Below are 16,562 nucleotides of genomic sequence, written 5' to 3'. Positions count from 1 at the left end.
GGAAATGGAAAATGTCTATCAATTTATTTCAGAATAAATAATACAGACTTACAGCACAGAATGTCTTTCCACTTCTTTTATATTTCAACAGAAACAGAATATCACTGTTGCACATTTGCACTTAGYGTTGTTGAGCAAAAAAAAAAAAAAACAAAACCAAAAATTTACAAAGTATGCATGTAATCTGCAATAATAAAAAAATTTAGATCATATTTAATGAACTTTGTATTGTTTTTAACAGAATTGTAGGGGAGCTAATAAAGCAATGAACTTAAGTAAATACTTAGAAGCATTTCCTTCAAAGTAGCTGAAGCATTTCATTTCAGGATTATCATGCATTTATGAGCGTTATATCAGTACTWTAAAATTAAATAGCTTAAAATATTTTAAAATTAAAAATAGTTGGCTGAAAATGTGACAGTACCTTCTTTCAAATGTTAGTATCCAAGAGTGCTCATTAGTGATAAAGTTCACTGTGGAATCAAAACAAAGCGTAAAATGAATGTTTCAAAACTTATYCCTCCCATAGTGTGACTTAGTTTTCTCTTTCATACTTTCAGCTGAAAACGGATTTAGACAAGCAGGATGGCAGCTTAAAATACATTTTGACTGGCGAGGGAGCTGGAAGCATTTTTGTCATCGATGAATATAACGGCAAAATTTATGTAACACAAAAGCTGGATCGAGAAAAGAAACCTTTCTACATTCTGGGAGCACAAGCAATTAACAGGAGCACTCAGCTTCCTGTTGARCCTGGATCAGAATTTATCATCAAGGTTCGAGATATAAATGACAATAAACCTCAGTTCTTGGATGGACCTTATGTGGCCACTGTTCCAGAGATGTCACCTGAAGGTATAATATGTTGCGAACCAAACTCTTTACTCCCTGATTTTTTTCTGGATAGGTGTGTTGATATAAAATCTTAATTGTATATTTTATATACTGCCTCTCAGTGAAAAGGAAGCAAATTTTTACAGGTTTGGAAATTTGTAAAGGTATATTTTTAACTTGAAGGTTACAGACACCTCTGTCTTTTCTTGTTTTTAAATATTTAGATACCTACATCTATCCACAYCCTTTAACAGATTCTGGATTCACGCTTAGASTGACATTTGTCTTTTCCATCCATGRTTCAACCTTGAAATTTGTACTTGCTTAAAAATATAACATTCTCAGTCAAAATAGGTAGGGTWCTACAGCCCTTTGCAAAGAAGATGTGAGGGGAACCCTCACTCTCTGCATGTTGCCTAACTATTTACACTGCCAAGCCTCTTTCCAACCAGCCAGCTTCTGCTTGCTTGGATTGGATTGTGTGCAGTGAAGGACTGCCTTCTGATTTCCCAAACACATGAATTGCAATTGTCCTGTCAAAAGAAACAACTTAATCCATGCACTTMTTCTTTTCCACTTTCACATGATCAGACAGACCTGTAGTAGGATCTGTCATGTATCCGAAAATTTAATACAACAAATGCAAAAAAAGTCAACATCTGACAAATATAAGTGTATATATAYRTCTATCTGTAYMTRCACATATGYATTCATAATATATGTACATATTATGAATTAAATTCAAGCCCTCCAAAACCCCAAAGTGTGAATACAGCTCATGTAAACAGTCATGTTATAGATAGTATCTCCAAATTAMTATCTTCAAAATCAAAGGAAAACTGGATTCTTCAAATCTTACAGAAAGRATCCCAGTAATCTTTTAAGTTGATRCACCTACATATTTTGGTTATTTCTACTGCAATGGATATTGAAAAGAAATTAAAATAYTGTGCTGCTTTAATTGGTATGAATCATTAATGTAATAATACCAGTGATCATAAAAAAATTCCAAAATCTACATTTCATTAAGCATTATCTGTTCAGCTTTTAGGGTAGAATTGGTGAATATTTGACAGCATATCATAAACTTTATCTTCTTCTACCAGCCAGGATAGCAGCTGAAAGAAAAGGATATTCATGCCTGGTGTAGAATCAAAAGTGGGGTTAGTATCCTAATTTCTGCCAGGAAAAAGCCTCTCACCATCACCGCCAGCACTAGTTACAAGAGACATACATTTGATCAATTTACTTGCTAGTGACCCTGCTTATTCTACCTTCTACCAGGGAAATCACTTCTGATGGTTTCTTCACTGCCACTTTCTTCTCTGCAGACAGACTTAATTCTGCATCTGACCYCTTGGTCAAATAACTTTTTCTAACATAATCAGATGCTTGTTCAGAGGATTCTTCCAGCTTTTGCATCTTGCCCATTCACATAGATTTGGAGACAAGAAGATAGGCGTTCTGTCAAGGACCTTAGCATTTTTATTTTTTTATAAAATAACATAGTAAAATAGTAAAAATAGTAAATTTTTATTTAYTACTAAAAATAGTAAATATACGCCCATAGTAAAATGCATATAGTTCRTTGTCTAGAATTATCTGGGATTGCACAAATTTAGGAGTTTGATAACTTCTTTCTTTTTTCTTTGCCCCAGTGGTAAAGTGGTGTTTATAGGCCTCTTAATCTCTTATAAAAATCTTTTTTAAACTGCTGATTATTTAGTRTGTCTTCATTTATACTCACAGAGACTTGTAACCATTCACTTAAGGGTATGAACAACTKAATTTCTTCCATTCATCTTTCTGTCTTTATCATTGGTTATAGGGAGGAAAAAAAATAGTTAGGGTGGTACTTAAGGCCAAAAACAACAGTAATAATCTTTTCCCATATAYTTCTGTTTCTCACCTGAAACTATCAATCAGCAGTTGACAAATGAGAAGTTTCACTCTATACTGACTAGAGTTTGTTGTAAAGAGATACCCTAAAAATGAAAGGCTCAATTGTCATTGTCCASTCTCCTAAATGTATATACTTACATTCCTAAAATACAATGTCATTTCAGCATAAGATTAATTAAACTGCAGAAAATGTAATTTACTTTGTGGTATTCCTGTAATATTATAAATGAAAGAATATTCCAGTGAAATATATGAAATGAAAAATAAAAGGTTAAAAAATCAGAAGTAACACCAACTCCCATTTGTCAGAATGAGTGAAAAATGAASTAAGATCCCTGTTTGCCTTCTCTCTCAGACATGGACTTCCTGGAGCAGTAAACTCACAGATTTATGATCATCCAGTGTATGATACATGAATCTTGGTCATCCAGGATCTTGAAATATTTTCTGCATTACCGCTTCTGCACTTGACCTCTCTAGCACTAATATCATAGCTTTTCCAGAGATCATTCTTTCACCTACTTCTTCCATGGAGACACTACTGGAATACTAATGCGCATGTCTGTAATATACAATGTGAGTGGAGAGTGTACCTTGATAGTGGTCAGYTTCAAAACATAAAATAACTGAGCCACACACCATGAGTACTTCTCAAAAGGTAGGGACTGCAATACTGAGGTGTAGTTTTCTGTTTCAGCGTGCATTCTAAACCAACCTTACAAGGAAATTTATAACTTGGTAGCAGAAAGAGTAACCCACTAAAATTTGCAGTATTGATACCATAGTATTTGATTGTATCAGCGCTTTTCTCTCAGTAAACTAAAATATGCTCTTGCATAATAAGGGGYGAAGAACAGAATTAATTTAAGTGATAAAGTGCGATAGAGAGGTTTGCCCTTTGTTCTGTTTCAGAGTTTTCCACCATTGGTTCAGGTGACTGATGCTTCATTTCCTATTAATTTCCTCACAGAAAACCCTCTTAGGAAGTGCGGTCACACTTGGGAATACAGGCCATTGCTGGTGCACATGTTGTCTGGAACTAAGAAAGCAAGGAGAGAGTAATTCAGAGATGGCCACTTGCCTCAGAGAACCACAGCAAAAGCAGAAAATAGGCACTGCTAACTTTGCCTGAAGTTAATTACAAATATCAATATATATACTAATGTGCCAACAAATTAGAATACATTTTAATGCTTTATTAGCTCTCTTTTATCTTCAGTACTAAATTTTATTAGGGTTTTAAATGCAAGTGTCACAGTAAATGAAAAGCGTGTCAGCAAATGGACTCTCTTCTGAGAGCACAGGACTCTGCTTTGCCCTCAGGCRTTTGGTACGATTTTACATTAAGTGTCTTCCTTATAGCTGTTAAACTTGAACAAATGCAGTATATCTGATGGAGTGGTTAAGAGTCAGATGCAATAATCTATCAGCACTTAATGTCTTTATAGATCTCAAGCTCCAGTTAGAAAAATGAGCAGCTGTTTGCCATATGAGGGCCCCATAGTATAYCTAAAGGGCTGCAGCTCATAAATGGCACTGCCGTGTTTTAGCCAAGAAAGGCAAAACCAAGGCTGCAGAGATATAAAGCAGCAGTTTGCCTTAAATAAAGTTAATAAAAAAGTTCATTTGTCAGTTTTACTGTGTGATGCTTGCAATGTCAGGCTGGGGTTTTGGGGTTCCTTGATTATTTGGGGATGCCTGCAGTTATGTGTTAATTGATTGTTTTAAAAGATATGGTTTGTATCTGTTCAATTATTCTTCTCACAACTGGGTAGTTACAAATAATGGCCTTTTGGAATTTTTGAGAGCAGAATATTAACATTGCAATTTCTGCCACTGAAATATTAATGCTAAATAAACATTATTCCATTCTGCAAATGGTTTGAGCTGCATTTTGAAGCTTTTTCGGTTTGTTTTGTTGGGGTTTCATTTGTTTTTTTKKTTWAKTKGKTTTKGKKGRWTKTTTKKYTTTTTTYYKRWTGKTWAAWKKWWWAAAAAATAGGTCTCATGGCAGTGAAAAATAAAAACTGAGGAAGTATTCTAAAGCCAAGGTAACATTTTTCTTCTGCTTGCTACATAGTCCATACTTAACATAGACATGTAGTTATCACAAAATCTTTGTTCCAAAAAAATGCGAGAAATTACTGCCTGCTCTTTACATGGTCTCAAGTCACCCCTATTTAGAAATAAATAGTCTTCCTTCTGTGAGTGCAGGATATCTGTTATTTCTKTCCCTCCAGGTCAGCTCCCTCCTTACTAGATTCCTTTTGACTATTCACCTTTCCATTACATCCACCAGCTGCATCTCAGAGCCCAGCAGTACAAATTCCTTACGTCTGCATTCTGAAATACTCTACAAGAGTTTATAGACAAGCAGAAAAATGTGATTGGGTCCCAGAGAAGAAGGAAATGCTGGTTTAGATTTAAGAATTTTTTAATAATGCTTAGAAACACTGCAGAAAATATATCTGCCTTTAAGTGTGTGAGATGCAGAAAAGCTGTAATAATAACTTTGAAGTTCCATATGTATTGGATTTTTTTCCTGATTTACTAAATAGGAAGTCACAAATAAGTAAATTTCTGGGCATAGTTATGGACACTTGAGTTTGTTTAGTAGAAAATGGTTGTCATGATGGACTAAACCTGTTAGATCATCCATAGTTCTTGGTCCCTTCCTAGCTAGCACTTAATTTTTTTTCCAAAGCAATGGCATTCTAGTCATGCTAAATTTTCTTAGAGGATGAATTTTCTGTGATCATGAGAGAAATTTTCTTAGATCACAGCTGATATGAAGTTAACGGTTGTGTAGCTGAAGATTCCATTTACTCTTCAGTCTTATAAAGAATTTTGTTATCTCTGAGGCATACATGTGCACTCATTAAATATGTATTTGTAACTTTAACATTTCTYCAGAACAATAGGATCTGTATATATATTTATACATCTACACAGACATTTAAAATCCACATAAATGTCAGATATTTCACACTGTAGGTAGGTTTTRAAGGACATTTAGGTCCAAAATTTGGTGGGAATTATTAACAGTTTAATTTAGAGAAGATAACATGCGTTATGGAATCACTTGAAGTGTTGCTGAATAAACTGAGAGGAAATGCAAAAAAAATTAAAATTGACAAAATATTTAATATCTTCTTTTATGAGAAAGCCTTTTTCATTTCTATTTAAAAATAAAACTATTTAACTGCTAGAAAGGTCAGAAATGAAATATTTGTATTATTTGAGACAAACACCAACTTTGTTTTTCTCATAAAAAGGTGTCGCTAGTCTAACTCTTTGCACTCCACCTTTTCTTCTTCTTTTCTCCTCCAGCATAGCTGTACAACTGTATTGATAAGCAGGTGCAACTGTGAACTAATACCAGAAATTTTTTTAAAATAGCTTGATTTCCTCCTGTTCCTCACCAGAAGTGATATTTGTATTCTAATGCAGAATCTGGGTGAGGAAAAAATGACAAACAAAAATGCTTACCTTACGAAATTTTGTTCTTGTGGATATTTTTGTTAAAGGACATTACTGATGGTGCTGTGAGATTGCTGTCAATCTTCTATCTGGGGTATAAACGGCCTCCCATCAAAGAAGAAATCAGGCTCTGCGGTTTGATTCCACTGTGTTTTTGCATTGTGATTTCTGGCACAAGTTTTACACTGAGACAAGCTCATTAAAGACTCAAGGACAAAAAATTTTATCAGAGCCTTGTTATACTTCTTGGCTGCTTTGCTCATTAACAATTAATTTCTTTATCACCAGTGGGCCTACTGATGATAGAGTGACTGTGTTTTCTTATTCCTATGAGAAACTTTCATAAAATTCTTAGAAGAACATAAAAGAGGAGGGGCAACAATTTACTTTGCTCCGTTCACATGTTAGCAAATAAGTACGTATATGTAGTATTTTAAGCAATCTGAATCTAGAGCTGAAAAATCATTTACTATTTAATTTCATTTTAACTGAAAAATTTAAAGCAATGTGAATAGTTGCTGAGGAAATATTTTTCCTTTTTAATGATAAATTTTAGTAAGTGCCATTTGGTCCGGTAAATTTTTAGGACTGTTTTACTAAAGTAGCTGGTATGTTAAAAGGTTTTTAAAGAGTTTATGTTTTGTAATTATGAGATAATTTATACAAGAAGTAAACAAACATAATCTATTTTATTTTTCCTTGAGGTACTTCGGTTACACAGGTAACAGCTACAGATGCTGATGATCCTTCTTATGGGAATAATGCTCGYCTGCTTTACAGTCTCATTCAGGGACAGCCTTATTTCTCTGTGGAGCCAACAACAGGTACTACAAATGAATTTGTAAATTGAAAGCATTCATAAACTAATAAAATGGATTCAAGCAAAATTGTTGTTCTTGATTTCAACACAAAGATAAACTGATGCCACCGTACTCTCTTACATCTCTGCATAGATCCTAGATCTAAATAAAGTAAATTTTTGCTTTCYCATAGGAAGCTGAAACTCCTTCTTYCTGGAAAATCCAAACWCTATTTAGCAAATTATCYTGTTAAAGAGTTGAATTCYGAATATCCCATTCAATAAATTAACCTAGGAATACTTCTCAGTTAACAGCTCTATGWCACATTATGTGATAATTCTATCTGTATGTTGGAGAAACCACAGATATGCGATATCCCTCCAAAAACCTAATTTCTGAGTAAGAGAGATGTCTGTATATTGTCAAGGAAATATACAGAATATTCTGCTCCCCAGAACTCTAAATATTCAGAATGGATTTCACATGCAACGTACTGGCTACCATGACTACTAATACTCAGTATTAGGACAGGTGTTCTGTGCACAATCTGGAATGTAAATCCAGAAATAGGTCCAGTTGCATTACATACACATATTATGCTGTCAGATGGTGAGAAAAAAAAAAAAAAGACATATTTTACAATTATATCATACTTTTCATTTTTAGGGGTCATCAGAATGGCTTCCCAAATGGACAGAGAAACAAAAGATCAGTATTTGGTCATCATCCAAGCCAAAGATATGGTTGGGCARCCAGGAGCTTTTTCTGCAACAGCCACCGTTACCATCAACCTCTCCGACGTCAATGACAATCCACCTAAATTTCCACARCGTGAGTAGAGGCTACTGACAGGAATGGAGGTTTTGAGGAAATTATGATCCTCTTTTAGGTTTGCTGATAGGTGTTTTTGAAACAGGACTGTGCTTTGACTTCAGCATACAGTTCTAAAAAAAGTAAAATCATAGGGGAAAAAAAAGTCCTCCAAAAAACTCAGAACTCAGGAGGAAAATAAAATCTATCATTGAAAAAGATCTCAGACTTGCTGTTTTTACTTACCRCTAGGMTTTCAAGACAAATCACTTACTAAAYTGCTTTYCTTATAGTTTRCWCTACCTCAGCCTAAAATCTGGAAAACAGGATATTTAACACCATTTTCACTCACCTTCTTTCTTCTTTTCCTCTCTTCATTCTTTTCTGACAGACACTATAAACTTTTTGGCAAAAGATATGAACCTCTCCATCCAGGGATTTTCTAGCAGATGTGRGAGCTGCCTGTTGGGCTGTCAGGAAAAAGTTATGTGGTTGGGAAGTGCTGCCCTCCACTGTTTTTCACCCTGTTCATTCATACAAACAYAGAATAGTTTGTGTYGGAATGGACYTTTAAATGTCTTCTAGGCCAATCCTCTTTCACTGGGCAGGGATGCTCGGAACAACATTCAACCCAACCCAGAATTTTTTCAGGGATAGGGCATTCAYCRTMSCTCTGGGCAACTTGTGCCAGTGTTTCACCACCCTCACTGTCAAAAACCTTTTTCTTATATCTAATCTAAATGTCTCCTCCTTCTGTTTAAAGCCATTKCCTCTTGTCCTTGGCTGTATCTGTATAGTGCTGAAGTAGGGCTGAGGCGGGAGGACTCCTGAGGGGAAAGATTGTCCCACCCTGCCCCCAAGATCTGTGCAACACCAGATTATGACCACTGCTGTAGTAAAAGCTGGGCTTTTTCCAGCTCTCTGAGAGCCTCAGTTATTAACCATGGCAGATCACTAAACTTTGCCAGAATTTGTTTCTTCAGGACTCTACTACATGAGTGTCTCTGAAGATGCCCCTGTGGGCACCACTATAGGCAAAGTCTCTGCAGAAGACAGCGACGTAGGGGACAACGCAGCCATGGACTATTTCATCGAAGGAGATAGCTCGGATGTTTTTGACATCATTACTAACAGTGAGACTCAAGAAGGAATTATCTTACTGAAAAAGGTGAGATGACTGAAACTTTGGAAAAAAATCTGAATATTTGCAAGAGCTTCCTCAAGCAACTTGGATATGTAAAAAAGGTCTGTTGCTTTGGATCCCATTATTTTTTCTTTTTCCTTTGGTCTTTGTGATTTGATTAGAAGATTACAGTGGATAAAAAGAAAAATACTTTTCCTTCTGTTTACATTTTTGACTCATTCCTATTATTGCTGATAATAGTGACAGTCAGAGTATCTTAATGTTATCCCTAGCTGTGCAACGCAGTGCATCCCATTGTGAGAAAGTGTTCCAACTCTTTTGTGCATCATCTGTAAAATCTTTATCAATATATTGCAAACAATCTCACCTCACTTCCAACACCGCCTATTAACTGAAAATAGAATTTATTACCGTATTAGACAGTAGGGATTTTGTTATGACATAGCTTTGAAAAGACATTGAATACAATCAAAAAATGCCAGTTTATGAATTGAGAAATTGAATATTCTTTGATAGTGTGCTATTAATTTTGGAATCACACAAGCTTCTGGGTCATTTGAGGCGTCATCTGAAATTAAGATTGAATTCAACAGTCTAGTGAAACCTAGGACCATGAAGAACTGAATGCTGTAAATGGGAGGGATTTTTTGTCTTATTTTTGGTCTTTTTCTGTTTGTCTTGTGGTGATTTCTTAGTTTAGGAAGCTAATTATTTAGCAGGTCTTTTTAAAATTTCTTTTTTTTCTTTTTTTTTTTTTTTTTTTTTTTTTTTTTTTTTTTTTTTTTTTTTTTTTTTTTTTTTTTGTTTTTTTAAAATTTCTTTTTTTTTTTTTTTTTTTTTTTTAAATTTCAGAAGATAAAGACTTTCTAAAATAATAATATAAATATGTGTTATGAGGGATGACATTCTTTGGGAATTATTTTTTACAGTGTTGTTTGCCTGTCGCATTAAAGCCAACCTAAATGTAGACACAAACAAGCTCAATTTCATTTAAAAGTGTTTTTAACATAAAAAGAAACCTTAGAATTAMCTACTTTTAAAAGTAATTTTTTTTTCAAACATTACAAGAAGAAGCATAACACTATTTTGTCTTTAATCTCACACCATTTATTGAAGTATATTTAATTCAAATATGAAGAAAGAAATATTCCAAATYTCACTTTATTTTTTAACAGAGAGTGGATTATGAAAGGAGAAGGAGATACAGTATTCAAGCAAAAGCTGTAAACAGATACATTGATGAGCRTTTTTTGAAAGAAGGGCCATTTGAAGACACAACCATTGTCAAAATCAACGTGGAAGATGCTGATGAGCCCCCAGTTTTCACCTCAGAGAGCTATGTGATGGAGATCGATGAAGGGGCTGCGAGAGACTCCGTGGTGGGGGTTGTAACTGCGAGAGATCCAGACCATGATGACAGTCCAGTCAGGTACCTGTCTTAAAATGTGAGCAAGCCTCAAATGCAAATATAGCTGGTATTTCCAAGGGGTATTTCCATTCCTTAGCATGGCTCATAATTACAGYTCGTTGTGCTTTCACTGATAGCCAAGGTTGTTGCAGATGCCATGGTTTAACCCACACCAGCAGTAAGGATCACATGGGCACTTACCCACTCCCTCGCCCACTGGGATGCAAGAGAGAATTGAAAGGGTAAAGTTGTGACAACTCATCAGTTCAGTTAAAGATAGCTGTTTATTACTAGTATTGTTGGTATTATTATTATTAACAATAATAATGATGATAGTAAGAATAATAATAAAGAAAATAAAGGGGGAAAACCCCAAATCTACAACAAATCCCCAAGAGAAACAAGTGATTCAAAAAGATGCAAACCAATGTCTTAGCCACTCAACCAGCAACAGCAGATTCTGTTTTTGATAATCTCAGTGATAAATAATTTTGCTGTCTCTTAAGGGAGAAAACTGGYAATTAATCTTTAACATGAGATTTATAATTAAAATAGCTTCTGAATTGCTTGACAACACTGTGTACAGTGCAATTTAGACAAATTAGGATACAGTGACAAATGGTTGAGACATAAAATAATTTATGGTGTGTAGATTTCTAATAGCAGAAATATATATATATATATATATATTATGCCATAGCTCCAGATGTTTAGGCAGTGATTTGTTATGATTTTCCATTCATTTACTGCTATTTAGTAAGGTAGTAAAAGGTTAAATTAAATAAGAAAAAAAAATTTACATGTGCTTCCCCCCTCCCCCCCAAAGGACTCATTTGGTGGTTTGTTTTTTTTTTTTACATGACTGCAACATCTCTTGTGGAACAACTACACTTTAATGCAAATATATGTCTTCTTTGTCTTATTTGTTTTAAATTGAATATGCGTGAGTAGTACCAAAACTGTGACACAGATATTGCATCACTGSGTTTCTTTAAAATAGAAAATATGATTTCTAATATAAAGACATATGCATTGGGCTAAGTGCCATGAAAATTAATCTAATTTTGAAACCCTTGCTATCATAAATGGCAGAAATTACTTATAGTACGCAGAAAACCACCTGTGTGGCTCTGTGGCACCCAAGGTTTCAGACTGAAAAAGATGTGCAACAAAACCTCACTAAATCAGTAATAAAAAATAACAAATACTTTATACAGTTTCTCTGGAAAATATATATCTAGAATCAGAATACCAAAAAAAGCCCAAACAAAACTAAACTATGTCACAAAATTATAAATACCTTAAATAGAAGCTTATAAATGTCCAGAGTTTGGCTGAAATTATGAGAACTTTCACTTACAGTGCTGTGCTGGTCTTTGATTTTTCTTCTTACTTGATTTTTRAAACAGACCAAATGTAGCTATAAGCAACAAGTTAAAGAGTCATTTAACTGCTGTCACATTGTCTGAGCTAGAGTCTTAAGTGTCAACAAGRAACAGAATGACTTTGTCAAGCAGAATTAAAAGTACAATAAAAGGGAATATTTGCATGTGGGCATTCCAAATTGGAGTAGAATCTTTCAACTATTGAATTCAAGTTTATTTCCGTAAAATAGACTCTATTAGCAACTCCATCATATGGTCTTTTGCTTTGTAAGCCATTAAAAACATTAATAAATACCTTTTCCATTTGAACCATTATCTTTGGTGTCTGTTTCAGTCCATCTCTGGCCTTTGAYCAGTGGTTAGACTTCTACAATTTGAGTGAAACATGTGCACACGTGTCCACAGCATCCGAAGCCTTTTCGGGGAAGATTCAGGAACAGAGGACTCATTTGCAATCATGTCCTGCATTAGGATTTTGTATTCTTCCTCAGTGTCACCTCATTACAGAGAGTTGTCTGTCTTTACAATGCCCATTCCCTTGGCATTGGAGCACGTCAGCAATGATAAAATAGATTTGCCATTATAACTCCACTTATATGTTGGTGTTATTCATTTCACAAGTGGCACTTTTGCTGTTTCTTTTCAACAAAGTCATTCACCTGCTGTGAGTCTGACTTAGAAGTAAAAATGAATAATGCATTTCAGATTCAGTTCRCATTAATATAGATCTGAGACATACTTAGTTTTATAAAAAGAAGAGCTTTGATCTTGGCAGCAGTGAATTTTAAATGTTTATAAGTGTACATTTGTCATGATTTCTGAGTTGCTGCAGCAGACATTTATATGCATATATACACAGCTGTGTTTTCTCAGCTGACAATAGCTTTCTATGTCCTTGCCTCTGATGGAACAGTTCAGTATGAGGGAATCTCTTTCCTTTTTTTTGGTGCAGGTACTCTATTGTCCACAGCACGTATTTAAAGAGGCTGTTCAGCATCAATGAACATAATGGAACAATCATTACCACTGAACCTCTGGACCGAGAGATAGTTTCTTGGCACAACATAACTGTTACAGCCACAGAAACAAGTGAGTAAGAAATTTAAGGAACGCTGGCTTTTTTGTACTGTGAATTGTAATTATCCTCTGAATGTGCCTTCTTTAAAGTGGAGAATACATGCTTCTGTCTCATTATATTGCTGTTGCTTGCTGCACTAAGGAGCATTATTAGAATGATTAGTTAAATAGAAGTGGAATATGTTTGAGCTCCAAGGTCCTGTGCTTTTTCATAAAGGATGACCTTACGAAAAAAGAAATTGTAATGGGATCGAGAGTGTAATGCTTTCAAGTTACACTGAAGCATATGAATTGCTCCTGCAGTGCAAGATCTTATGTTAAATTAGACCCTGGTTAATTTCACACCAGATTTTTGACTTGTGTGAAATTAGCCAGGGTCTAATTTAACACCAGTCAGAAAACTGTGGCTCAAATTAATTGTGAATTTTAGGCCTAAATCATCTAGACTTCTATTCAGTAGCAATTAAAGCCTTGAACCACCCTTTTTATAGATTTCACCCGTCCATTTTGTTTGAAAGTCAAATGCAAATTACTTCTGTTTGTGTTTTTGGCGATCTAGTTGCCCTAAATCTGGGACAACACTAGAAATTTAACAGCTGCTGATTTATAAGGCAGTTTAACAAGATTATTGAGATATTATTTAAAAAAGAATTCCATCCATCCTCAGGAAGGAGGAAAACCATATGAAATTAGAGTCCATTCAATAAATCAGACAGGTTTTGCCAAATTTGCTTAGTACCTGTTTTTAATCCTGAATGTCAGTTAAATGCCATTTATTTCTATGACCACTTTAAACATACCTTCATAAACTGCACTGCTCCCAAAAGGGAGCCTTCCTTTTAGAACACTGATGCTGCAAGTTTACTWTAGGATAGTCAGTATCCATTTTCTTTGAAGCATGTAATTTGTATTTAGGAATTGATACTACTATCTTCCTTCTCAGCTTCTCTCTGAGGTTTAAAGCCTGAGTTTCATTCTCATATTGTTAGGCAATTGACAGGTGTTGCCAAAATTGATCTCTGGCATAGATTTGTTATGTCTTGAATGGCACTATGGAAACAAGTGTAGGAAAGTTATCCTACAGCAGGATAACTTTGGCCTAGACATTTTTGTTTAGTTGAACAATAACACAGTAGCAAACCAAATATTACAGATGAATACCTATCTCCTGCAGCAAAAGAAAGCGAGAYTTTCACAGTAATGAAAGTTATTGTCGAGAAACAGGGACCTCATTATGTTCAAATTCTTATTCTTTATATCTTTAAGGATGATAAGGTCACTGTCTATAACAATATGTTCAAAAGGACAGAAGTAAGGTCACCTTGGTCTGGGCATACCTGAAAGGATTTATMTCAGGTACTAGCAGTTTATTATTCCTTGAAATATAGTCACTACATATACYGTGTACATGAGGCATTGGGTGGATGTGACATTGTGGCTCCACTGAAGCCAAATAAAAAAAGGCCATTAGAGATCATCCAAATAAGATGTTCATTGCACCTTAGACACMTATTGAAACTGCATTACAACAGCAACCTCCCTAGGAGCCTGTTGATGCCCTGACATTCAYACACAGCACAAGACGTTGGAGTCCATTGCAATGATCACAGGGATCAGAGATTGGTAAGAGAAGCTTGACTCTCTTACTGCAGACCTGTGGTGTGGATCATCCTGTCCCCAAGCCATTGAGGGAGAATGTTTTAAAAGTAACCAGAATTAGGTCTGTTTATTGGAATTTACATGTAAGCAGGGAGAACTTGAGACCTGTTGAATCTTATTCCACTTTACAGTTAAAGTTCAAGAAAAATCAAGTTTCCTTTCATCAGTATTTACTTGGTTGYAAGAAGCTTTCACTTAGTACAAGGCTGAATCATTCCAATCCCATCTGAGAGCAAGAAATCCTTAAGTCATTATTATCCAGTTGGTGAACAGTCAGTGGTGGGGTCAGTCCTGTTTAATATGTTTTATCAGTGATCTGGGTGATTGGATCAAGTGCACTTTCAGTTCGCATATGGGATCAAGTGCACTCTCAGTTCGCATATGGCATCAAGTTGGGCTGTGGGATTGTTGATCTGTTGAAGGATAGAAAARCTCTGCAGAGAGGTGTGGACAGTCTGGATTGACAGTTTAAGGCCAATTGTATGAGATTCWAAAGGGCCAAATTCCAGGTCCAGCACTTCAGTCACACCAAACCCTGCAGTGTTACCAGCTRKGGACAGAGTGGCTGGAAAGCTGCCTGTCAGTAAAGGGGGTGCTGATTAACTTTTTGGAGCAGTATTTTTTTTTAAATTATTTATGTTCATTTCTTTTAGGAAGAAAAGAAATTTGTTTTAGTATAAATTACAATCATGCTATAAAAATATAATGATAAATTACAAAAATAATATTTATTGTTTGTAGTAGTGTTAGTATTGATGTTATTATTACAAGTTTATGTTTACTGGCTGATGTCAATGTCAAGCTTATGTTTACTAGCTGATGTCAATGCCAAGCTTTCTTTAATGCCTTGCAAATACTGAGTTCTGCTTTGTGTCTAGAGAAGGTCATTGCTTTTCTTTTCAAATTACTAATTCTGGTCCCCAGCAATTGAAGTATCATTTTCATTTTCACACTGATCCARCCTATTGCACTTGACATTCTGTTCCCTTAGTGTTTGCTTTTCAAGTCCTGATCTCTCTTATAGAGATTCTGACAAAGATCTTTTATGCTAWTTGAGAGATACTTAGATGATATAGGTTATGAGTACATTAGCTGAATTCACCCACTCTCTATACAACTGAGGCCACCAAAGGTGTTCCCTGATTTCTATTAAAGGTTACAAAGCCTTCCTCTGAAAGACAATGCAGTCAAATCTCTGCCCTACACATACAGTAAAACAATTTAAGCAACTCCAACACACTTGATATTATTTCTAAAGGGATGCATGCTACGTTTTATGTTTACCTAAAAGACAAGCTGAGCACTATTATGTTGCCTATTGTATTATCATGGATGTTTGATCCAACAAGAGAAATGTCATCACACAAAGAAGTATTTTTGGAATGAGTCTGACAGATCACAAGATTTGATAAATTAGCACAACTGTAATGACTTCACAGGAGGAATGGAAATGTGAAACTGCTGAGTATCTACGCCTTTATCTCTGTGGTACTTGCTATTGCTGCCATTTCCTTTGCCAAAAGAGTCAGAGCTATCAGCATAGATTCCATAAGATCCAAGAAAACAAATGTTTGCTCCAAGCAACTAGTGAATTATACATTAAAAAAAAAAAGTAATGCAAGAACGAAGCAAACTGAAAAGAGGCAGAGAAGAGTACATTTTGTTTTTTTCTTAAAGATCCATTTGAATAATTTAAATCAATGCCTTAAGCACTTCTGAACAGGTCAGGTGCAGTGACAGTAGCACCAAACATGARATACATTTTAATTATAATTACTGATGTTCTTGTTTAGACATAAGTGATTGATATATTGACAGACATTTAGGCTGATAGATGTTCAGTATTCCTGGAATATTTTAAGATTATTTTATTCACTGGAAAAAATCTGAATTACCCAACAACACATCCATGTCAATGTAAGCATTGTTATTGCAGAGGAACTTCTTGCCTATTAGAATGGTAAATTACATTGTGGAGAAAACTATGCTGTGTAAGTCAGGATTCAATGTGCTGATTGGTAAAGGACTTCCAAGAGGTATCCAATATAGAATCAAAGAATTAA

General features: G+C 35.0%; 1 protein-coding gene across 1 annotated transcript in view; it reads left to right on the top strand.

Moving 5' to 3' along the window:
• Positions 1–16,562, top strand: part of CDH19 (cadherin 19) — a 63,713-nt gene that overhangs the window by 30,686 nt on the left and 16,465 nt on the right. Inside the window, exons 3-8 of the mRNA XM_057374312.1 lie at positions 561–855; positions 6,921–7,040; positions 7,683–7,847; positions 8,810–8,994; positions 10,146–10,403; positions 12,720–12,852. Of these exons, the coding sequence (XP_057230295.1) occupies positions 561–855; positions 6,921–7,040; positions 7,683–7,847; positions 8,810–8,994; positions 10,146–10,403; positions 12,720–12,852 (1,156 nt within the window). The remainder of the gene's footprint in view (positions 1–560; positions 856–6,920; positions 7,041–7,682; positions 7,848–8,809; positions 8,995–10,145; positions 10,404–12,719; positions 12,853–16,562) is intronic.

This window comes from Malurus melanocephalus, unplaced genomic scaffold (genome assembly GCF_030028575.1).
Source record: "Malurus melanocephalus ecotype Western Australia unplaced genomic scaffold, MMel_1.1 scaffold_223, whole genome shotgun sequence".
Taxonomy (NCBI): domain Eukaryota; kingdom Metazoa; phylum Chordata; class Aves; order Passeriformes; family Maluridae; genus Malurus; species Malurus melanocephalus.
This window is presented reverse-complemented; position numbering and strand designations above follow the sequence as displayed.